The sequence below is a fragment of the Triticum aestivum genome, chromosome 6D (genome assembly GCF_018294505.1).
Source record: "Triticum aestivum cultivar Chinese Spring chromosome 6D, IWGSC CS RefSeq v2.1, whole genome shotgun sequence".
Taxonomy (NCBI): domain Eukaryota; kingdom Viridiplantae; phylum Streptophyta; class Magnoliopsida; order Poales; family Poaceae; genus Triticum; species Triticum aestivum.
Genome location: NC_057811.1, coordinates 479,023,189 through 479,047,432, shown reverse-complemented (window position 1 = coordinate 479,047,432; position 24,244 = coordinate 479,023,189). Strand labels below are relative to the sequence as shown.

The 24,244-nt window shown below is 45.4% G+C and overlaps 3 protein-coding genes across 3 annotated transcripts; all 3 read left to right on the top strand.

The window, feature by feature from the left end:
* Positions 1-11,728: 11,728 nt before the first annotated feature.
* Positions 11,729-12,415, top strand: LOC123142758 (protein DMP10-like). Its single transcript, XM_044561523.1, has one exon. The coding sequence runs from the start codon at positions 11,729-11,731 to the stop codon at positions 12,413-12,415; it is 687 nt and encodes a 228-aa protein (XP_044417458.1).
* Positions 12,416-14,072: 1,657 nt separating this feature from the next.
* LOC123142756 (protein DMP3-like) lies at positions 14,073-14,736 on the top strand. The gene has a single exon (XM_044561522.1). It carries the CDS (start codon positions 14,146-14,148, stop codon positions 14,734-14,736), a length of 591 nt encoding a protein of 196 aa, XP_044417457.1. The 5' UTR covers positions 14,073-14,145.
* Positions 14,737-19,443: 4,707 nt separating this feature from the next.
* On the top strand, positions 19,444-20,133 carry LOC123142755 (protein DMP2-like). Its single transcript, XM_044561521.1, has one exon. It carries the CDS (start codon positions 19,444-19,446, stop codon positions 20,131-20,133), a length of 690 nt encoding a protein of 229 aa, XP_044417456.1.
* The last annotated feature ends 4,111 nt before the right edge of the window (positions 20,134-24,244 follow it).

The window sequence follows — 24,244 nt, the reverse complement described above, 5'->3', positions numbered from 1 at the left end:
ATCTCCTAGATTGATCTTGGTGACACGTAGGAAAATTTTGAATTTCTGCTACGTTCCCCAACAGTGGCATCATGAGCCAGGTCTATGCGTAGATTCTATGCACGAGTAGAACACAAAGTAGTTGTGGGCGATGATTTGTTCAATTTGCTTGCCGTTACTAGTCTTATCTTGATTCGGCGGCATTGTGGGATGAAGCGGCCCGGACCGACCTTACACGTACTCTTACGTGAGACAGGTTCCACCGACTGACATGCACTTGATGCATAAGGTGGCTAGCGGGTGTCTGTCTCTCCCACTTTAGTTGGATCAGATTCGATGAAAAGGGTCCTTATGAAGGGTAAATAGCAATTGGCATATCACCGTTGTGGCTTTTGCGTAGGTAAGAAACGTTCTTGCTAGAAACCCATAGCAGCCACGTAAAACATGCAACAACAATTAGAAGACGTCTAACTTGTTTTTGCAGGGTATGCTATGTGATGTGATATGGCCAAAAGGATGTGATGAATTATATATGTGATGTATGAGATTGATCATGTTCTTGTAATAGGAATCACGACTTGCATGTCGATGAGTATGACAACCGGCAGGAGCCATAGGAGTTGTCTTAATTTATTGTATGACCTGCGTGTCAATGAAAACGCCATGTAATTACTTTACTTTATTGCTAACCGTTAGCCATAGTAGTAGAAGTAATAGTTGGCGAGACAACTTCATGAAGACACGATGATGGAGATCATGGTGTCATGCCGGTGACGAAGGTGATCATGCCGCGCCTCGAAGATGGAGATCAAAGGCGCAAGATGATATTGGCCATATCATGTCACTTTATGATTTGCATGTGATGTTTGTCATGTTTACATCTTATTTGCTTAGAACGACGGTAGCATAAATAAGATGATCCCTCACTAAAATTTCAAGAGATGTGTTCCCCCTAACTGTGCACCGTTGCGAAGGTTCGTTGTTTCGAAGCACCACGTGATGATCGGGTGTGATAGATTCTAACGTTCGCATACAACGGGTGTTGACGAGCCTAGCATGTACAGACATGGCCTCGGAACACAAGCAAAACACTTAGGTTGACTTGACGAGCCTAGCATGTACAGACATGGCCTCGGAACACAAGAGACCGAAAGGTCGAACATGAGTCGTATAGTAGATACGATCAACATGGAGATGTTCACCGATGATGACTAGTCCGTCTCACGTGATGATCGGACACGGCCTAGTCGATTCGGATCATGTATCACTTAGATGACTAGAGGGATGTCTATCTAAGTGGGAGTTCATTAAATAATCAGATGAACTTAATTATCATGAACATAGTCAAAAGGTCTTTGCAAATAATGTCGTAGCTTACGCTTTAGTTCTACTAAGATATGTTCCTAGAGAAAATTTAGTTGAAAGTTGATAGTAGCAATTATGCGGACTGGGTCCGTAAACTGAGGATTGTCCTCATTGCTGCACAGAAGGCTTATGTCCTTAATGCACCGCTCGGTGTGCTGAACCTCGAGCGTCGTTTGTGGATGTTGCGAACATCTGACATACACGTTTTGATGACTACGTGATAGTTCAGTGCGTAATGTTGAACGGTTTAAAATTGTGGCACCAAAGACGGTTTTGAAACGTCGCAGAACATATGAGATGTTCCAAAGACTGAAATTGGGATTTCAGACTAGTGCCCACGTCAAGAGGTATGAGACCTCTGACAAGTTTCTTAAGCCTGCAAACTAAGGGAGAAAAGCTCAATCGTTGAGCATGTGCTCAGATTGTCTGAGTACTACAATCACTTGAATCGAGTGGGAGTTAATCTTCCAGATGAGATAGTGATGGTTCTCCATAGTCACTGCCACCAAGCTATTAGAGCTTCGTGATGAACTATAACATATCAGGGATAGACATGATGATCCTTGAGCAACTCGCGATGTTTGACACCGCGAAAGTAGAAATCAAGTAGGAGCATCAATTGTTGATGGTTAGTAAAACCACTAGTTTCTAGAAGGGCAAGGGCAAGAAGGGATACTTCATGAAACGGCAAATCAGTTGCTGCTCTAGTGAAGAAACCCAAGGTTGAACCCAAACCCGAGACTAAGTGCTTCTGAAATGAGGGGAACGGTCACTGAAGCAGAACTACCCTAGATACTTCGTAGATGAGAAGGCTGGCAAGGTCGACAGAAGTATATTGGATATACATTATATTAATGTGTACTTTACTAGTACTCCTAGTAGCACCAGGGTATTAGATACCGGTTCGGTTGCTAAGTGTTAGTAACTCGAAATAAAAGCTGCGGAATAAACGGAGACTAGCTAAAGGTGAGATGACGATATGTGTTTCCAAGGTTGATGTGATCAAGCATCGCATGCTCCCTCTACCATCGAGATTGGGGTTAAACCTGAATAATTGTTATTTGGTGTTTGCGTTAAGCATAGACATGATTGGATTATGTTTATCGCAATACGGTTATTCATTAAAGGAGAATAATGGTTACTCTGTCTATTTGAATAATACCTTCAATGGTCTTGCACCTAAAATGAATGGTTTATTGAATCTCGATCGTAGTGATACACATGTTCATGCCAAAAGATATAAGATAGTAATGATAGTACCACATACTTGTGGCACTGCCACTTGAGTCATATTGGTATAAAACGCATGAAGAAGCTCCATGTTGATGGATCTTTGGACTCACTCGTTTTTGAAAAGATTGAGACATGCGAACCATGTCTATTAGTATATATGCATGAAGAAAGTCCATACAGATGGATCATTTGGACTCACTTGATTTTGAATCACTTGAGACATGCAAATCATACCACATGGGCAAGATGACTGAAAGGCCTCGTTTTCAGTAAGATGGAACAAGAGAGCAACTTGTTGGAAGTAATACATTTGATGTGTGCAGTCCAATGAGTGCTGAGGCACGCAGTGGATATCGTTATGTTCTTACTTCACAGATGATTTGAGTAGATGCTGAGAATATTTACTTGATGAAACACAAGTCTGAATTATTGAAAGGTTCAAGTAATTTCAGAGTGAAGTTGAAGATCGTCGTGACAAGAGGATAAAATGTCTGTGATATGATCATAGAGATGAATATCTGAGTTACGAGTTTGGCACACAATTAAGAAATTGTGGAAATTGTTTCACGACTAATACCGCCTGGAACACCATATTGTGATGGTGTGTCCGAACATCATAACTGCACCCTATTGGATATGGTGCATACCATGATGTCTCTTATCGAATTACAACTATCGTTTATGGGTTAGGCATTAGAGACAACCGCATTCACTTTAAATAGGGCACCACGCAATTCCGTTGAGACGACACCGTATGAACTATGGTTTAGAGAAACCTAAGCTGTCGTCTCTTAAAAGTTTGGGGCTGCGACGCTTATGTGAAAAAGTTTCAGGCTGATAAGCTCGAACCCAAAGCGGATAAATGCATCTTCATAGAATACCCAAAACAGTTGGGTATACCTCCTATTTCAGATCTGGAAGCAAAAGTGATTGTTTCTAGAAACGGGTCCTTTCTCGAGGAAAAGTTTCTCTCGAAAGAATTGAGTGGGAGGATGGTGGAGACTTGATGAGGTCATTGAACCGTCACTTCAACTAATGTGTAGCAGGGCACAGGAAGTTGTTCCTGTGGCACCTACACCAATTGAAGTGGAAGCTTATGATAGTGATCATGAAACTTCAGATCAAGTCACTACCAAACCTCATAGGACGACAAGGATGCGTACTACTTCAGAGTGGTACGTAATCCTGTCTTGGAAGTCATGTTGCTAGACAACAATGAACCTACGAGCTATGGAGAAGCGATGGTGGGCCCGGATTCCGACGAATGGCTTGAGGCCATAAAATCCGAGAGGATCCATGTATGAAAACAAAGTATAGACTTTGAAAGAACTACTTGATGGTCGTAAGGCTGTTGGGTACAGATGGATTTTAAAGGGAAGACAGACAATGATGGTAAGTGTCACCATTAAGAAAGCTCGACTTGTCGTTAAGATGTTTTCCGGCAAGTTCAAGGAGTTGACTGCGATGAGACTTTCTCACTCGTAGCGATGCTAAGAGTCTGTTAGAATTATATTAGCAGTTACTGCATTATTTATGAAATCTTGCAGATAGGATGTCAAAACATTGTTTCCTCGACGATTTTCTTGAGGAAAGGTTGTATGTGATACAACCAGAAGGTTTTGTCAATCCTGAAAGATGCTAACAAGTATGCAAAGCTCCAGCAATCCTTCTAAGGATTGGAGTAAGCATCTCGGAGTTGGAATGAACGCTTTGATGAGATGATCAAAGATTTTGGGTTTATACAAGGTTCATGAGAAACTTGTATTTCCAAAGAAGTGAGTGGGAGCACTATAGAATTTTTGATGAGTATATGTTGTTAACATATTGTTGATCAGAAATGATGTAGAATTTCTGGAAAGCATCCAGGGTTATTTGAAAAGTGTTTTTTAATGGAAAACCTGGATTAAGCTACTTGAACATTGAGCATCAAGATCTATAAGGATAGATCAAAAACGCTTAATAGTACTTTCAAATGAATACATACCGTGACAAGATTTTGAAGGAGTTCAAAATAGATCAGCAAAGAAGGAGTTCTTGGCTGTGTTACAAGGTGTGAGTATTGAGTAAGACTCAAGACCTGACCACGGCAGAAGAGAGAGAAAGGACGAAGGTCGTCCCCTATGCTTTAGACGTAGGCTCTACAGTATGCTATGCTGTGTACCGCACCTGAAGTGTGCCTTGCCATGAGTTAGTCAAGGGGTACAATAGTGATCCGGGAATGGATCACATGACAGCGGTCGAACTTATCCTTAGTATCTAGTGGACTAAGGAATTTTCTCGATTATGGAGGTGGTAAAACAGTTCGTCGTAAAGGGTTACGTCGATGCAAACTTTGACACTAATCCGGATGACTCTGAGTAGTAAACCGGATTCGTATAGTAGAGCAGTTATTTGGAATAGCTCCAAGTAGCGCGTGGTAGCTACATCTACAAGATGACATAGAGATTTGTAAAGCACACACGGATCTGAATGTTGCAGACCCGTTGACTAAAACCTCTCTCGTAAGCATAACATGATCAAACCCTAGAACTCATTGAGTGTTAATCACATGGTGATGTGGACTAGATTATTGACTCTAGTGAACTTTGAGTGTTAATCACATGGTGATGTGAACTAGATTATTGACTCTAGTGCAAGTGGGAGACTGTTGGAAATATGCCCTAGAGGCAATAATAAAATGGTTATTATTGTATTTCCTTGTTCATGATAATTGTCTGTTGTTCATGCTATAATTGTATTAACTGGAAACCGTAATACATGTGTGAATACATAGACCACAACATGTCCCTAGTAAGCCTCTAGTTGACTAGCTCGTTGATCAATAGATGGTTATGGTTTCCTGACCATGGACATTGGATGTCATTGATAACGGGATCACATCATTAGGAGAATGATGTGATGGACAAGACCCAATCCTAAGCATAGCACAAGATCGTGTAGTTCGTTTGCTAGAGCTTTTCTAATGTCAAGTATCATTTCCTTAGACCATGAGATTGTGCAACTCCCGGATACCGTAGGAATGCTTTGGGTGTACCAAACGTCACAACGTAACTGGGTGGCTATAAAGGTGCACTACAGGTATCTCCGAAAGTGTCTGTTGGGTTGGCACGAATCGAGACTGGGATTTGTCACTCCGTATGACGGAGAGGTATCTCTGGGCCCACTCGGTAATGCATCATCATAATGAGCTCAATGTGACCAAGTGTTTGGTCACGGGATCATGCATTACGGTACGAGTAAAGTGACTTGCCGGTAACGAGATTGAACAAGGTATTGGGATACCGACGATCGAATCTCGGGCAAGTAACGTACCGATTGACAAAGGGAATTGTATACGGGATTGATTGAATCCTCGACATCGTGGTTCATCCGATGAGATCATCGTGGAACATGTGGGAGCCAACATGGGTATCCAGATCCCGCTGTTGGTTATTGACCGGAGAGTCGTCTCGGTCATGTCTGCATGTCTCCCGAACCCGTAGGGTCTACACACTTAAGGTTCGGTGACGCTAGGGTTGTAGAGATATTAGTATGCGGAAATCCGAAAGTCGTTCGGAGTCCCGGATGAGATCCCGGACGTCACGAGGAGTTCCGGAATGGTCCGGAGGTAAAGATTTATATATGGGAAGTCCTATTTTGGCCACCGGAAAATGTTCGGGATTTTTCGGTATTGTACCGGGAAGGTTCTAGAAGGTTCCGAAGTGGGGCCCACCTGCATGGGGGGACCCACATGAACGTGGGTAGTGGGGGCAAGGCCCCACACCCCTGGTCAAGGCGCACCAAGATCCCACCTTAGAAGGAATAAGATCATATCCCGAAGGGATAAGATCAAGATCCCTAAAAAAGGGGGATAACAATCGGTGGGGAAGGGAAATGATGGGATTTCTTTCCCCCACCTTTGCCAACGCCCCAATGGACTTGGAGGGCAAGAAACCAGCCCCCTCCACCCCTATATATAGTGGGGAGGCGCATGGGAGCAGCACCCCAAGCCCTGGCGCCTCCCTCCCTCCCGTGACACCTCTTCCTCCCCGCTTGCGCTTGGCGAAGCCCTGCAGGGATCCCGCTACTTCCACCACCACGCCGTCGTGCTGCTGGATCTCCATCAACTTCTCCTTCCCCCTTGCTGGATCAAGAAGGAGGAGACGTCCCCGCTCCGTACGTGTGTTGAACGCGGAGGTGCCGTCCGTTCGGCGCTAGGATCATCGGTGATTTGGATCACGACGAGTACGACTCCATCAACCCCGTTCTCTTGAACGCTTCCGCTCGCGATCTACAAGGGTATGTAGATGCACTCCTCCCCTCTCGTTGCTAGCATCTCCTAGATTGATCTTGGTGACACGTAGGAAAATTTTGAATTTCTGCTACGTTCCCCAACACCACCAGGCCAGGGGTGGGAACTATCGCCTGGTAAAGAGGCCTAGTCGAGAATCTGCCATTTGGCTCCAGGTGCCAAGACAGCGAGTCGGGCTCAAGGGAGGGGGGATGGAGGGCAATACACTCGAGCATTTCGTCCCATTGCTCGCGCTCAACCGCCCCAAAGGTACGGCGGAAGGCAATGGCGCCCAAGTCAGCTAAGGCCACCGCTACAGAGAGCTGTGGTCGGACACAGATCGAGAATAACGCATAGAAGCGTTCCGCAAATGGGCGAGGCCCAGCCCATCGATCGAGCCAGAATAATGTGCCGGACGCGAAGCCAACTTTAATAGAGGTCCCAATGCGCAAGACTGGCATCAGACGGATCACCGATTGCCAGAATTGGGATCCTCCAGATCTGAGGGCGAATGCCAGTGGCTGCCCGCGAAGATACTTCGCGCGGATAATCTCGAGCCACAGGCCTCCCGTATCGGTCTGAATACGCCAGAGCCATTTGGAGAGGAGGGCAATATTCATCAGTTTGGATGAAATGACACCCAGGCCGCCCTGGTCCTTAGGCTTGCAGATCTCGGACCACTTCACCATGTGGTACTTCTGTTTATTGCTTTCTCCCGCCTAGAAGAATCTAGACAGGAGTTTGGTGTCCTCATGATGGAGGGATTCATGTAGACTATAGAATCCCATTATGTATATCAAAAGGCTAAGGAGGGAGGGTTCATCAAAATGACTCGAGCGGCTTTAGACAGCCATCTCCCCTGCCAAGGTTCCATCCTAGGTTGGAGTTTGGCGATTATTGGGCGAAAGTCCTTCTCCAGTAGACGTGTGTCACTAATTGGCATGCCAAGGTAAGTAGTCGGGAAGGATCCCAATCGACAATTCAAGCGATTGGCGATTCCCTGAGCTTCCACCTGGGAATATCCCGGGACCATCACCTTGCTCTTAGCGAAGTTGATCGTGAGACCCAACAACTCCTGAAAGCATAGGAGGAGGAACTTGAGGTTCCGAATATCGTTGTCCGATCCTTCCACCATCATAATGGTATCATCTGCATACTGGAGGTGGGTCAGACCCCCATTGGCCACAAGATGGGGACAAATCCCCCGGATGTGGCCGGCTCGTTTGGCCAAATCTAGGATCGAGGCCAAAGCATCAACCACAAGGTTGGAAAGAAACGGGGAGATTGGATTGGATCCTTCCGATCTACGTTATTCTTCATCTGCGGCGGTTGCTGTTCTGGTGCGCTGGTCCTACGGGGCCTTAGCACGACGACTTTCTGACTGTCTACTACAACAGGTGTGCTCGACTCCGGCGATGGAGGGGCGATGACGGCGGCGCGCCTTCGGCTCACTTCAGTGCTTGTAGTCGTCGCTAGGTGGTCTACGGATCTGGTTGTAATTTCTATTATTTCTCGTATTCGTTGTACTGCCATGTTTGAAGATGAATAGATCGGAAATTTTCTCGAAAAAATTGCTGTTTTTGGTACAACAATAAAAACCAATGGAAGAGTTGTATATCTGCGTAGAAAATAAATACAGCAATACAGCATGCAGTGCACACATACTTCTGTGACTCCGAGCAGGATAAAAAAGATGGATGTCCGGCCGTGCCGTGAGGACGAAGCTGCAACCCACGACCCTATAAAATTACACGTTTAAAACCCCTGTAAAATTTGTTTCCTTAAGTCCATATCTTGTAAAGCCGTTCACGTACGTCTACATGCCGGCTTCAACTATACTTAGAGCCTCATGTGCGGCTGATTTCTTTTCCATTAATTTAATTTGTCCTCAGTCCACGCATATGCTTATGGATATGGACCGTGAACATTTGTTTCCTTCTCCAGCGACCTTGAATGGATAGAAGATATCGATGCCTCGTCAATCAGCCGCTTGTATTTTGAGAGGTCGCTTTCCTTACCGTGTCAATGCATACATCTCTCTCTTGTCATGCCCATGCATGTCTAATTAGCACGAGTGGCTGAGCCAAGTAGCTTTTACGATGAGGTTCTCTTTTCTCTTAAATATAACATATATATCTTGTATCAACCAGTCAATATATATTTACTGTTTTTATGGATATACGATCGATGTTGCTGCAATACGATCAGACGGCTGATGATGAAGTTGATAGGGAGTCTTTGTCATGTACGAGATCCTAGTTATAGGTTATGTGCATCACTCGATGTAGTTTTTTCCTCTTTTCGAAGGTAGGATCATATAAGGGCACGCTAGCTAGCTGATGAGAGTGATGTCAATATATAGAGGCATTGCGGGCATTGATTAGAAACCTCGATCATGACAACAAAGTAGCTGAACTAATCGAAGAAACACTTAGTAATCTTACAATATTGCATCCATACAGAGTGGCAGTCCTGTCAACCGGCCTATCTGTCTTTCCATTGCTTTAACATAATGAAAATACACAGTTCGAGATTACATCAACCAGTATGGAAACGTACAGAAAAGAGGAAGATTGAGTTGAAGGCATTATTAGCGTCCCAGTGGGTTCGCTAATGCAGTGCCCAGTGGGCTCGCAATCGGCATGCACACCATGGATGAAAATTGATAGCACTACAAACTAACCTAGCAACCAGTTTCCCAAAGTCCCAAATATACATCCATGCCTCCAACAACAAAAACAAAGGCCAACAACGGCAACTGAGCCAATGTCTCTGTTGAAAAAGGCAGCACCTAGAAGGTGCTTAGGCGCTAGGCGGCGGTCAGACGCCTCGCCTAGCATCATCGGAAGTCTAGAAAGGGCAATAAATAAACCTTTAGCTATAGTGACAAACCATGGTGATATTTTATATTTCAATGTAGGGTGAAACCGGAATGAATTCGGATCAATAATGTTCGTACCATATCCTATTGCATATTATTATTTTTTGATTCGGAAGCAAAACATATGTGGATTCGAGTGAATTATGCCGGATTCGGAAACCGTACAATAACAGAATGGAGTCGGGTCATAAATGATTATAGACCATGCATACATATACGAGGAATATATAAATGATTTAAAGCATAATTATAAATAAACACTGAGCAAGTATTAATACTTATACACTTTAAGCACAAATAAAGCACTATAAAGTACTAAAATAAGTAAATAACGGAAGCGGATTAGGAGCACTTAGGTGCTCCATCCCTCTATATTCAAAAATAATTTAGTAATTCACATAAAAAGTAAATAAATCCCGGAAAAGTTTTTGAATCAAATATGACTAGGTATTGTACTCGTATAAAAAGTTTGGCTAAGAAATGATTCCCGTTGACTTCAGAAAAAAAAATATGACCACAATATAGCATGAATAGTACTTGCATTTAGCTTTTTTGGGAAATCTTTGACCCCAGATACGATAAAAGTCATTCCTTGTTTAATCTTTTTATATGAGTGCAATACTTGGTCATGTTTGATTCCATAAAAAGCTCCGGGATTTTTTGATTTTTTTGAATTACTAAATTATTTTTGAATATAGGGGGGCGTAGCACCCGAGAGCTCCTATGCATTTTCGGTAAATAACAAGCTTATGTCTTCTCTCATAAGCAAAGAGAGCATTCATATATTGCTAGTTAATACTTCAAACTTTACAGACAAATAAGATACTGGTATTTAAAGGTTGGATTATTTGCCTAGAAAAAATGGATTATCCTAGGGTGTTGTATATTAGTAATACCATATCCTATCAATCGGACTGAGGTTCAGATTGGATTGTGTTCGGATATAAAAAATCTCTTATTCGTATCCTAGAAAAACGATTTAGAAACATTTTGGATTGGAAATTATCCTAACCACTTTCCACCATAATACCCCAAACAACACCCTCCTACATGCTCTAAATTAATGTCTATGCACATATAATACCCCAAATACACCGGACCACTAATACTCAAAATTGATTATCAGAAATCAGCTTCAGGAGCTAACATTCTTCCATGAATTGGTGTCATTTGGCCAGTGTGTTATCTGACTGGGGCTATATTATTTCTTGGCACAACATATAGTACGTGTATGAAATAATAATAAAACAAGCATAATAATATGAAAGTTGGTAAATTGGAACAGATATACTGATACAGGCAATATCAGGCACGCCGAATATTTCTATGACGCATAAATTAACAGAAAATAGAAAAAAAATGTATGAAAAATTAATTAAAAAATCTTGATGGGGTGCCATATACGAACAAGGTGTATGTTAATGCTTCGCCATATAAGAACAAAATCTGAATGCACGAAGCTCCTACATATTCAACGGTTGATCAACACACATTTTACATGGTAGAAAAATCACACTCTTTCCCAAGAGGCTCCCCTTCTTTTTGCTGCACAAGCACGCGAATAACTATTGGCATGCTTGCATGCAGGTCCTGCTTCATCGTTTTCAGAAATGTTCACGGGGAATCAAGCAGGCTGGGGAGATCAAAGGAAATTGACGCGAGTTAAAAATTACATAGTTATGCACAAGCTGATGATTAGCTAGTTTTCTTTCCTCGCCTTCCTGGAAGAAGACTTCCATAGCATGTAGTAGTAACAATGAAATTAACGTGCTGGTTTAATTAATTAACTATTCATGTCATCCTAGTTGGTAGTACTAATTCAATTACAGCTTGCACTAACTTCAAAATACAGCTAGCTAGAGAGTTGAAATCCAGGTACATGCATGCATGTATAACTAGCCAGGACTTTGATTAATTTGCCTATATAACAGCAACGTGAACATTCCTATCTACGACACGCCGGCGCTCCCAAATTAAATCGAGCACCGTACATACTTACAATGGCGTCTTCTTCTTCTTCTCCATCGTCCACGGCAATCCAGATAACTCCACCAATCAACAACGATGATAGTGAAATGGCAGTTAAGGGTACGGCAGTGCCAACTCCTACCACGGACAAGGTCATGTCGAGTGTCGCGAACCTTGCGCAGCTCCTGCCGACGGGCACGGTGCTGACATACCAGGCGTTGTCCCCGTCCTTCACCAACCACGGTAAGTGCGAGACCTCCAACCAGTGGCTCACCATGGTGCTGGTTGCCGCCCTCTCCTCCGCGTGCCTCTTCTTCTCCTTCAGCGACAGCATAGTCAGTCACCGTGACGGAAAGCTATATTACGGCTTCGCCACACCGCGCGGCTTCAAAGTGTTCAACTTCTCCAACGAGGAGGAGAGGCAGGAGTGGAACGATATTGACCAGTTTCAGAGGCTCCGCCTCCGGCCACTGGACTTCGTGCATGCCTTCTTCACGGCCGTGGTTTTCCTCACAGTGGCGTTCAGCGACGTGGGACTTCAGAACTGCTTCTTCCCGGACGCCGGCAGGAACAGCCAAGAGCTGCTCAAGAACTTGCCGCTGGGAATGGCGTTTCTGTCCAGCTTTGTGTTCATCATCTTCCCCACTAAAAGGAAGGGCATCGGATTCAACCACACCACTCCTCCCCAGAAGGTTGTCCATCCCATGAATAAAGTTTGATTCCCTGAATTTGAAGAACAAAGGACTAGCAAAAGCATAGATAGTTGACACGCATGTTGATTAAGTGTTTCATAAATTTTGTGCTAGCATGTAAATATGATGGGGTGGTTGTTGTTACCGTTTCCTTTTTGTTCTGGTGGATTTAGTAGTTATACTGCTATCAGTATTTCGCATGTAGTGTGTGTGTGTGTGTGCGCACGCGTGCGTGTGTGCGTGTGTAGACGATGGGTTTCCTGACACTGCGTGCATTCGCTCTTTTCTTCTTGCATCTTGTTTGGCATAACATGACAATCGTTCCATTATGTCAAAGTAGTGAAAAATGGGAGTATCCTAGTTCGAAAAAATGAATTGTATGGAAATAATGGAATGTGTAATAAAATTTGCATGGCTGTATATCACCAGAGAAACACATGAAGTTTTGCGAGTATACATATTGTATGCCCTGTTATCATATAAACAAAGAGATTTTCTTCCAAGAAATCAACTGCACAAGTATGTAAGCATCCTAGTTTCCTAGGATTACCATAACCATAACTCTCCATTCTCTTTGTCTGCTTTAAGATCGATTGATGTTATTATTTTATTAAAAAAAGATCAATCCATTTTGCCTCAAGAGATCTCTCCCATGTTGCAACACATACCTTACACTTCTTCCATACCCCACTTCATTTTAAAATGATAAAACATACATGAATAAAATTTATTAATTAGTACAATCAATATTTTAAGATAACTACTTAAATTAAATGGGATAAACACTTAAATTTGGGACAGCTACACAAAAATAATTGTATGTGCAAATACATGTAGCATACTCGATTGTGTAAAACAACAAAAAATGATATGTTTTGTGTCCCTAAATTATACATATGTAAGAATCAACCACCAAGATGTGATTAGATGGTTAGGAGTGTGGTTGTACCCACAACCCACGAGGATCAAACCCCAAATTTTTGGCGCTTTGATTTCTCATTAGTGCGACTATTCTTCACATGGTTCCCACCTCACGTGCTGTGGGGATGGAAGAGGGTCAAGGAAAAAAGATGTCCCATTGACGAGTGGGCCCATGATAGGAGATAACCAATATAAAAACTCTGAATTTGCGCGTTACCTCAACATCCTCCATATGCACATGGAGCACGCTCGATACGTGTTATGGAGGTGGACAACATAGAAACTATGCTAGAGTTGTTCTTAGTACGCGTTATGAAGACACAAAATGTAACGACTATGCTAGAGTTGCTCTTAGTACATAGCGTGAGTACAGAATGACGTACTCCTGCACAAACTTATAGTTCTCCTACCTCACCTTCGTGGAAGGAGACTTACGTAACATATATCACCAGTTAAATTAACGTGCTGGCGGCAAACTAGTCATGTCATACTAGTTGGCTATAAGTTATTACAACTTACACTAACTGTAATCAAAACTAGCTAGTGAGTTGAAGTCCACGTTCATGCGTGCATGTGGAGCCCTTCAGCATGCAGCAATATCGAGCGAGACTAATCAACACGGCAAACCTACTTTGGACTTTGGAATCATTCAGCAATACGGGCCTATATAAACAGCAACTTGTAGATCTGTTTGCAGCATTGCACCTTTCTGAGCTAGGACACAGATCACGCACAGTACGCCTACGATGGCCTCTTCTTCTTCTCCGTCATCCACGACGATCCAGATACACCCATTGACAACCGAGGAGATAACGACCGCAACCACGGCAGCGCCAATGCCTAGCACAAGGCCACCACCGGCCACGGTCATGTCAAGCGTCGCGAACCTAGCTCAGCTCCTGCCAACTGGCACGGTATTGGCGTACCAGGCGTTGTCGCCGTCCTTCACCAACCACGGCAAGTGCGAGACCTCCAATCAGTGGCTCACAGGGGTGCTGGTTGTCGTCCTCGCCATCTTGTGCCTATTCTTCTCCTTCACCGACAGCGTTGTCGGTCGCCGAGATGGAAAGCTATACTATGGCTTCGCCACACTGCATGGCTTCAACGTTTTCAACTTCTCCAGCGAGGAGGAGAGGCAGGAGTGGGACGATCTCGACCAGTTCCGGAGGCTCCGCCTCCGGCCGCTGGACTTCGTGCACTCCTTCTTCGCAGCGGTGGTTTTCCTCACGGTAGCTTTCAGCGACGTGGGGCTGCAGAATTGTTTCTTTCAGGATGCCGGCAGGAACACCGAGGAGCTGCTCAAGAATTTGCCCATGGGCATGGCGTTTCTCTCCAGTTTTGTGTTCATCATCTTCCCCACCAAAAGGAAAGGCATTGGATTCAGTGACACCGCTCCTCCCCAGAAGGTCGTCCATCCCATAAATTAGTTAAGTATGTTCCCATAACTTGAAGTTGCCACTTGCCAGAAATTGATTGAAGAAAAATTGAATCCTTCAGGAAAGTCATGCTCAATCGGATTTGACGACACCGCTCCTCGCTGGCTAGAAGTTGCTTGATTGTATCATGTTGGAGAAAATCATGAAGTTTTCTAATTATATATGTTCGGTGTGTGTGCCACGGTTCTTTTGTAAACAAGGAAATATTTTATGTCCAAAGCAAGTGTACAATTATGTAGGTGCCCTGAGTCCCAGGCTCCCAGGCTTATTAGAGCTCTCCATTCCCTTTGTTTGCTTCAAGCTCGATGTTTTTATTTTGTACAAAAAATCATTAACTAAATCCAGTTTTTTTATCAAAAGGTCTCTCCTATTTGGCGACACATACGTTACACTTCTTTCTTATCCCAATTCTCCATTCATTTTACAATGACTACAATATTTGTACGAAACAAATTAGTCTAGAAGTTTACGATAAACACTTGAATTTATTGGATAAACACCTGAATCAATTGGATAGGAGCCATTTCACTAAAAACATATTATGTGGGCAAATCTAAAACTTGTGCTGTAAGAAGCGGAGTGGGGAGGCCGCATATATACATTTAGATACATTAAAATTGAACATTAATCCATCCATCTTAGGGCACTAGCAATTTCCGCCATTAGATTTGTTGTTTTGGGTATCCCTAGCCGTTAGATGCCCTTGTCAATGCGCCCATGGGTCATGGATCATCATTCCCCGCAGAATGGGCTAAGGACTAGGATGACGTTGCTAGGGCCACTATTCCCATAGCAAAATCAGAAGCATCTGGTTGATTCAGGTCCGTGGACGGTCAGAAGACCCTCTAGTATGCTACCAAGGGCCGCAACAGCCTCGCCAGAGCATTTACAAAAATAAACGGTTACAACGTGTGAATCAAGAATGAGCTCCATGAAAAATCTGAGTTATAGACGTACTGGTTATAAGAACTTCGCAACATCTTAACTAACTAGACTTAACATCCTCCCTCATTCCTAACTTGTCTCTGTGGAGGTTTTTGTAAAATCCATTAAGCTGTTGCAGACATTTCTGTAAACTCGTCTGCAACTTACCACCTTTGGGTATGAACCCAATTTCCAATAAACTTGCCACACAGCTTGCAAAGTGATAGCCTACCTCGATGCATGCATCTGCTTATTCCTCGCATGGAAGACCGGATTAGCGGATATGTTGCGCCAATATTGCCACAACATTGAAGTGCAACCGGAGCATGCTTACACCAAGTAATGTTTGTGTCCGCATCACCTCTGTTGCGGCATCGCTAGAAGTACTACTCATCTTCCATTGTTTTGTAAGTATACAATGGGCCGGGATTCCTCTGATTCCGAGAAGGATAAAAAACGATGGTTACTCTAGCCGCCGTGAGAAGGAAGCTGCTAGCTAGCTAGCTAGCTACTTGGCACGTTGCGAATTCTTTTCTTCAAGTTGGTTGTAATATGTTAGTGTGTTATCTCTTTCCTGTCTGTATATACGTTGCAGAGTTGTCCATGCACGCACGCACACACGCACGTTCCTTTTACTTCGTTGTTGGTCCATGCATGCATTGGGTGAATCTTTCATCGATTTTCTGCTCCGGCGACTTTGAATAGAAGTACTAGATTCTCCCTCTGCGCACGAGCTCACATGCATCTGATGTAAACGGTAAAATAAGAAAGTTCTACTAAAAGAATTTAAAAAGTTCTGAACTTTTTGCCAAGAAACATTGATGAGTGTTAAACATGTATGCAAATTTTTCGTGATGAAATGACATTCGTGGAGGCCTGGGCAGCAGAACATAATTGATGTTTCCAAATGCTTCCAATTTGAAGACATCGGTGTTGTTTTTTTCCAGACCTGCACAAACGTTATTTGATCACGAAAATTTACACGCAGGTGAAACACACATCAGTGTTTATCACTTTTTTTTTATTATTTTTAGATTTTACTATTCATCCACGTGCATGTGTGCTCGCTAGCAGAAACTTCATGTGTGTAAGATACTACCAATCTCTAGCAGCTTCTCTCATGCTATGCGTATTGCCATGACGCCACCCATTCATTAAACCATGTGCAAAGCGAAATCACTGGAAAACACTTACGAAAATAGGCGAACAGTCTGACCATGGGGCTTGGGGCCGTATCTGCACCATGCGTCGCGACTTTATTACACATTCGAGGGTAATATGAAATATGGTTTTTAGATAGCTTACCGCTCTTGCCAAACCTAGAAAAATACTGAGAAGTTTAAAAATATGCTATTAGCATACTATATCACATTGTACATTGATTATTTAGATGTCACTTTTCAAAACGCTATAGTGTCCTATTAGCGGCGATTAGCGCTGTATTTTCCACCCGTCTTGCATCAACTTCAATAAAAGAAGTTGCATGCATCAGAATAATATTGAGGACCGGATCTCAACCTTCTTTTTGATATCTATAAAAACGCACCTTTTTCAAAAAAGAGAAAAAATGTGATTTATAACCTGCACTAAAACTATGTTAAACAAAAGGGCAACGATAGGCGCCGGCGGACCGGCCCAAATTTCGGCCGGTCCGCACGCGCACGTTGGATCAAAAGGCCCTCTGTCGTTAGATTTCTTCGTCTGTTTGACCTGAACCTTTGACCTGAACGTACGCAAACAAAACAAAAACAGAAAAACCCCGCACAGTTCGCCGGACGAGCGTGCCGCTCGCGCTCGTCGGCCACCGGCACCCGCCGGCGCTCGTCTTCGACTAGCCATGCCGCCTGCACACGCCCAAAACCATGCTCCATGTTGGATCTATAACGCTAGACAAATCGTCAAGAGTGTACGTCGTACGTGCAAAGCTAGCGTGCAAGCAAGCAGGCAAGCAGCTTAATCGATCTATAGTAGCACATGCACGATGAGCTAGCTTCAACTGGATTCGCGTCGGGAAACTCTAGGTGGAAGCTCTCGTAAACAGACTTGGGCTAGCTACAACAAAATCACGCGATGGTTGAAACTTTTTTGACGCCGGTCGTAGCTTCTGGGCTAGTCGGTGGTAGCTTTATTGTCGCCGGTTGCAGCTTCCGTGCTCGACGGTTGCAGCTTTTTCTCGTCACCGGTCGTAGCTTCCATGCTCGCTGGTCACAGCTTTTTTTCATGTCGGGTTGTAGCTATGAACTGCACGGTTGCAGCTTCACCATCGCTGGTTGTAGCATTGGTCTTCGCCAGTTGCAGCACCCGCCGACGCCGGTTGCAGCTTCCGTGGAAACGTGAGCCTTTATGAAGCTTTTTTTCATTGCCTGTCTTTGGTTGAAGCTTTTTTCATCTACGGTTGAAGCTTTTTCTATCAATGGTTGCAACTTTTTCTGTTGCGCACTGTCCGGTTGAAGCTTTTTTCATCTATGGTCGCACCTTTTTTCGCTGCATAGTGCCTGATTGAAGCTTTTTCATATACGGTTGAACCTTTTTCTGCCAATGGTTGCAGCACTGGCTGGCTTCAGCCATAGCCGGTTGATGTTTTTTCATGGACGGTTGTTGCTTTCTCACGTGCCGGTTTCAGATTTCCGGTTGCATAGATCTGGTTGCAGCACACACACAGCAAAAAGCAACGCCGATTTCAGCAAAAAATGCCACCTATTCCAGCAAAAGATTTGTCCAGTTGTAGCATCGGCAGGGGAACAGTTTGAGGTGCGTGAGAAAGGAGATGCTTGCAGCCTAACGAGAGAGGAAAGAAGCAACGAGGCAATAGGAAGAAGGAAGCGAAAAAATAAAGATTTGTGTAGCAGAAAAATAACAAGAGATGTAGCAAATTTTGTCAACGATTGTAGCAAAATCCAACGACAGTTGCAACAAAAATTGTCCTCGTTGTCGTCCCAGGTTGCATCTCTGGCATTAATTTATGTAGCAAATTTTCTCATCGATTGTAGCAAAATCGAACGACAGTTGCAACAAAAAGTGTTGTCCTCGCCGTCGCGTCCTAGCTCCACCATGAGGTGATGCAGCAAAAATTGTCACCGGTTCCAGCACGCCACGACGTTGGTCCAACACACAATCACCACAGTCGCAACACGCAGCACCCCCACCGGCCCTCGAGCTCGCAGCGCCATGATGATGTGGGCATGGCCATGGTCGCCATGGTCACAACATAGCCGACAAACGGATGCAGCTTCATCGAGTTGTGGTTGCAGCTCTTTCCCCAACCCACCTCGAAGCTTCAGCGAGCAGTTGGTGAAAGATAAAGCTTTGAAGACGACCTGGGTGCGCTCCTTGTTTTTTTTTTTGAGCAACTGGTGCGCTCCTCGTGTGAAGAAGATACGAGGAAGGCTGAACGAGCGGCCGTACGTGCTGGGCCACGGGCACATGATGGGCCAAAGAAAGGGAAAGCCAGCGATGCAAACGTGTATCGGGAAATGTTGAGCCGTGGATGACTACACGATCGAGGGGTGCGTGCGCGACCGGCCGAAGCTTCGGCCGGTCCGCCGGTACCCAACGTTTCCCTAAACAAAACTAGCTAGAGAGTTGAAGTCTCCGTACACGAATGGATGTAGAGCCCTTCCAGCACCCAGCAAATCATGTGCGCCAGCGTTGGACTTTGGAATCATCAATGGATTAATTTTCCTATAAAACAACAAGGTGTAGATCAGCTTGCACTATTTCTAGCTGGAACCTAGAACACGCACGCACACGCACATATCGAGCTTAGTACCTACAATGGCAACTTCTTCTTCTCCCTCGTCCACGGCGATCCAGATAACTCCACCGACCGCCACCAAGGACGTTGATGACGACGATGAGATACCAGCCCCTGACACGGTACCACCGCCAACGGCAACCCCTACCATGGACAGGGTCATGTCAGGCGTGGCAAACCTTGCGCAGCTCCTGCCAACGGGCACTGTGCTGGCATACCAGGCGCTAAGCCCGTCCTTTACCAACCACGGCAAGTGCGAGACCTCCAACCAGTGGCTCACCGTGGCGCTGGTCGCCGTCCTCACCGTCATGTGCCTCTTCTTTTCTTTTACCGACAGCATCGTCAGCCGTGACGGAAAGCTCTACTACGGCGTAGCCACTCCGCGCGGCTTCAACGTGTTCGACTTCTCCAGGGAGGACGAGAGCCATGAGTGGAGCAGGGACCAGCTCCGGAGTCTCCACCTCCGGCCGCTGGACTTCGTGCACTCCTTCTTCGCGGCCGTGCTTTTCCTCACAGTGGCGTTCAGTGATGTGGGGCTGCAGAACTGCTTCTTCCCGGACGCCAGCAGGAACGCCCAGGAGCTGCTCAAGAACCTGCCACTCGGCATGGCTTTTCTATCCACCGTTGTGTTCGCCATCTTCCCCACCAAAAGGAAGGGAGTCGGATTCAGCGACTCTACTCCTCGCCCGAAGGTTGATCACTTAAATTAGTTATGTTTCATGGCTTGGATTTTTCTTATTTTTAAGACAATGTACAACGTCGATGCATGAATTTTCCTGCCAACTTTTAAAAAAATAGTGTATGGTTATATGCACCAATCGATGAATAGATGATGGGTCATTCTCCTTTAAAAAAAATACAGGCAACTTTGAGGCTTATCAAGCCGTATTATGAAGAACGAAAGGTAAATTTGAAATTGAATGATATACCATGGAACCAAAGCATGTTGTACTCCCTCCGATCCATTTTAATTGTCCCTGGGTGAGTAGTTATCTTTTCTCTTGCAAAACATGGATGGTTTTGTTCTTTTTTGCGGGGGTTATTTGTTTTGTTCATTAAAAGGGCTCTGCCCTGATTTCGGTACGAGACCATAGTGGCTTGTAGAAAACACGGCACATGTAAAACACATGAGAGGCAACAGGGAAAGAGACGCATGAGCTATTTTGGACACTTGGGCTGAAACCACTGTGAGTCTTCTAGATCGCTGAGAAAGAACCTTCGACTCATTTCCTTTTTTTTTTGCGTATTTTCCAAAGATACAAGATAACAACCATCATTCCAACTGCCACTAAATTCCTCTATCGCAAAGGAATGTCAAGCACTGAAAGACACTGACTTAAGCTGCTATTTTTGCGAGAAGGACCCAATTTATTATAAAGGTTCACCCAAACTACAAAGCTCCCTAAACATAATAAGAATCAGACCAAGATCTATGGACCAGTGAACCACCACTACCATTGCCAAAATGAGCCACCGACGCGCGCCGAAGTTGCCGCTCCTTTATCAGAGCCGGCCAAACCTTGTCGATGACCGCCAGAAAGTCTTAATACGCGTGCCAGTAAAGATCAGTGCTCAAGGAGGATTGAAGTTCGAAAGACCGGCTCAAAGATGAAGCACCGCCATCTACCACACTACCGCACCTACAGACTAAGCAAACCTAATCTAAATTACTAGCAGGACCGAGGCGCCGGGACTTCCCTCACTGTCGCCGACCTCAAGAGCGGCGGACAGAGAGAAGATGAGTTCATGGGCTCGCCGGTGGAGCATGGGAGGAATGAAGCTTCTCCCTAGCCGCCACGGTAGTGGGAGAAGAAGGAAGCATTGCCAAGTCCGACGTACACTTCACCACGTTTGGTTCATAACATGCCACTGGACGTTGGGAGAACAGAATAGCTGACGTCCAATCGATACGACAAGAAAATACAAACCAATAGAAGAGTTGTATCTCTTCGACGGGGTGATAGTCGGCGGTGGTGTGCTCCGCCGTTCGTGTTGGTTGTTGTGATGACCACTCCGGCCTGTGGCGGCGGCCTCCCTGCAGACTGTGGTGGCTACCAAAAGGTCTTCGTGAGGGTTCGTCCCGCGAGATCTGGTGGTTGACTTCAGCGATGAGATGCAAACTACAGACGACGGTTTGATGCAGAGGGATGGTTGTGCAGCGACGGCGGTCGCACATCGCATGTAGCTGTTGGGATCGTGGAAAATGGTGGTGACAACACATGCATGACGTCGATGGTGGTGCTACTCAAGCATCTTGTCTCGAGCTCCGGGATGAAAACCTATGTCTGACAGGTTATACCTAGCAATGGCGATATTTTTATGTCGTGATCTTGTTGAAGGCATTGCTCAGATAGGCTCAGACTGGTTCTTCAGGGTGAAAATCTAGATCCTGACCATGAGTGGTTGGATCCGGTGACGGCGGCGCTTGACCGTTGCTCCCTTCATGCAAGCGTTGCTGTTGAAGAACCCTAACATTCGTGTGATGTCATGAAATTGTTGGTGCGGATATGATTATTGTTGTAGTTTGCCAAACACAGATCTGGTGGGTTTTTTCCTCGCCTACGTATAGCTTTGGCCTTATATGGCTTTGCTATTTAATGATGTGTTTTTTGTGTGTGTGCGTGGGTGTTGGCTGTGTGCATCTTAGTTATGATAGGACAGGTGTGTGCTCCTGATGTTTGTATCCTCTTCATATTTCATTTTGAGTCAATAAAATTCACCCTTTATCAAAAAATAAAAGAGTTGTATATATCTTCATATACGGATATACAACACGCGATGCATCGGACTCCTCGAGAAGGATACAAAAAACGCGCTGTCATTGTAGCAGCCGTACGTACGTGAGAACCAAGCTACAAGCTGCCACTGGCCAGCTAGAGTACGTAATCGGACTCCTCGAGAAGGATACAAAAAACGCGCTGTCATTGTAGCAGCCGTACGTACGTGAGAACCAAGCTACAAGCTGCCACTGGCCAGCTAGAGTACGTAATTGTTGTTGTGCAAGGACCAAGGAGCATTAGTTGTGTAGCGTAGATTTGTCTTCGGCCAAGCCAAGGTCCATATTTTGCAGAGCGCACGACCGTACCTAGGTAGATTCCGGCGGCTCCGGCGATGCTTGGAGCTGCAGCTTTCTTTCCAGTTAATCCTTGGGTCCCTCTCGGCCTTGAATGTTTCTTTGATTTCTTCTCTGGCGACCGCGGGCGGCGGCTACGCTCTTAGCTTGGTTCGTCGTCGTCGATGTGATCAGCTGCTGCGCGCGTCGTGAGGAAGGTTGCTTTCTTTTTCTTTTCTTTTTCTCAAATACGTACGAGAGTGCGTATTATGCATTAAAGAGAGAGTGAGGTAAAGAACCCCTCCATGTTGGTGTTACATGCGTGAATTACATGGACCCAACTCCACTTTGCGGGTTATGGTTATAAGCTAATCCCTCTCGTCAGCCCGCCTTGTGAGCACTCCTAGCAAGGAGGCTATGTCCCCTTTGATGAGACCAGCTTGTTCCGAGGCTCGTCCCTCATCTTTCTATCCTATGGATTACATGATCTACAGACGGCGAAATCCTATCAAAAACGATTGCGTTTCGGTGCTTCCATATTTCCCACATGACGAGGATGAGAGTAGCACGGACATCCTTTCCGGCACGACCGGTGCCCGTCTTGCTACGGCACCATTCCTAGAGTCCATCCGCCGACGAGGGGATCCAATCCTGCTTGCCCAAGGCCTGGCAAATGGCCGTCCATATCCGCTTGGTGAACACACAGCCAAGAAGCAGGTGATTGATTGTCTCTTCCTTCTGGTCGCAGAGGGGGCATGCCTCTTGATGGTTCATGCCACGCCGAGCCAGGCAATCCAGCGCCCAGCACCTGTTCCGTATCGCTAGCCAAGTGAAGAAGCGGCACCTCATGGGGGCCCTAGATTTCCACGTAAATTCTGCAGTGGGCGCCACTTCTCGGCCCCAGAACTTGGCGGCATAAGTAGACCTAGTCAAGAAGCAACCATTCGCCTCCCAGGCCCATGAGACCGAGTCTTGTAGGCCATCTTGCACTTGTTTCCCGGTGACAGCGGTCCATAGGGCTAGGTATTCCTGTAGTAGGTCTGGGGTGAGCTCAGGTCCAATGTCACGCGCCCAGCTCCCCTCACGTAGTGCCTGATGAACGGCCCTTGAAGTGCGAGTCTTGTTGCGCACTCTACCATATAGGTTCGGGGCGATCTCCTGGACTCGCTGCCCCTGTAACCATCTATCTTCCCAGAAGAAAGTGTCCTTGCCGTACCCCACTTTAGTGATAGTGGCAGCTTGGTATAGTTGGAGCGATTCCTTTGGGATTTTGATGTTAAACTCTGTCCATGGTCTGGCAGGGTCGGATCGCTGCAGTCATGCCCATTTTGCTTGCATGGCTATGTTGAGCCAGTCAAGGTTCGGGACGCCGAGGCCCCCAGCCCATATCGGCGTGCACACTTCATTCCAAGCTACAGAGCATTCGCCACCGTTCGCTTTGTCTTTGGCGCTCCAGAGGATACCGCGGCATATTTTGTTCATCGCGGAGATCGTCTTTTGGGGGATATCCAGTGCTAGCATCGCGTGAAGTGGAATGGCGCATAGCACTGATTTGATGAGGCGGAGGCGTCCGCTCTTTGGCATGGCCGCAGCCTTCCACTTCGGCAGGGCAGCCGCTAGTTGATCCACAAGTCCCGATAGTTGGGCAGCTGACTGTTTGCGAAGGGTGAGGGGTAGGGCAAGGCATCTGCATGGGAAGGAGCCGGTCGGGCAGCCGAGGATGGCGAGCGCTCTATCACAAGAATCCGCCGAGCATCTGATCGGGTAGG

Coding starts and splice junctions, on each gene's coding strand:
- LOC123142756 (XM_044561522.1), top strand. CDS start 14,146: ATGCCTAGCACAAGGCCACCACCGGCCACGGTCATGTCAAGCGTCGCG.
- LOC123142758 (XM_044561523.1), top strand. CDS start 11,729: ATGGCGTCTTCTTCTTCTTCTCCATCGTCCACGGCAATCCAGATAACT.
- LOC123142755 (XM_044561521.1), top strand. CDS start 19,444: ATGGCAACTTCTTCTTCTCCCTCGTCCACGGCGATCCAGATAACTCCA.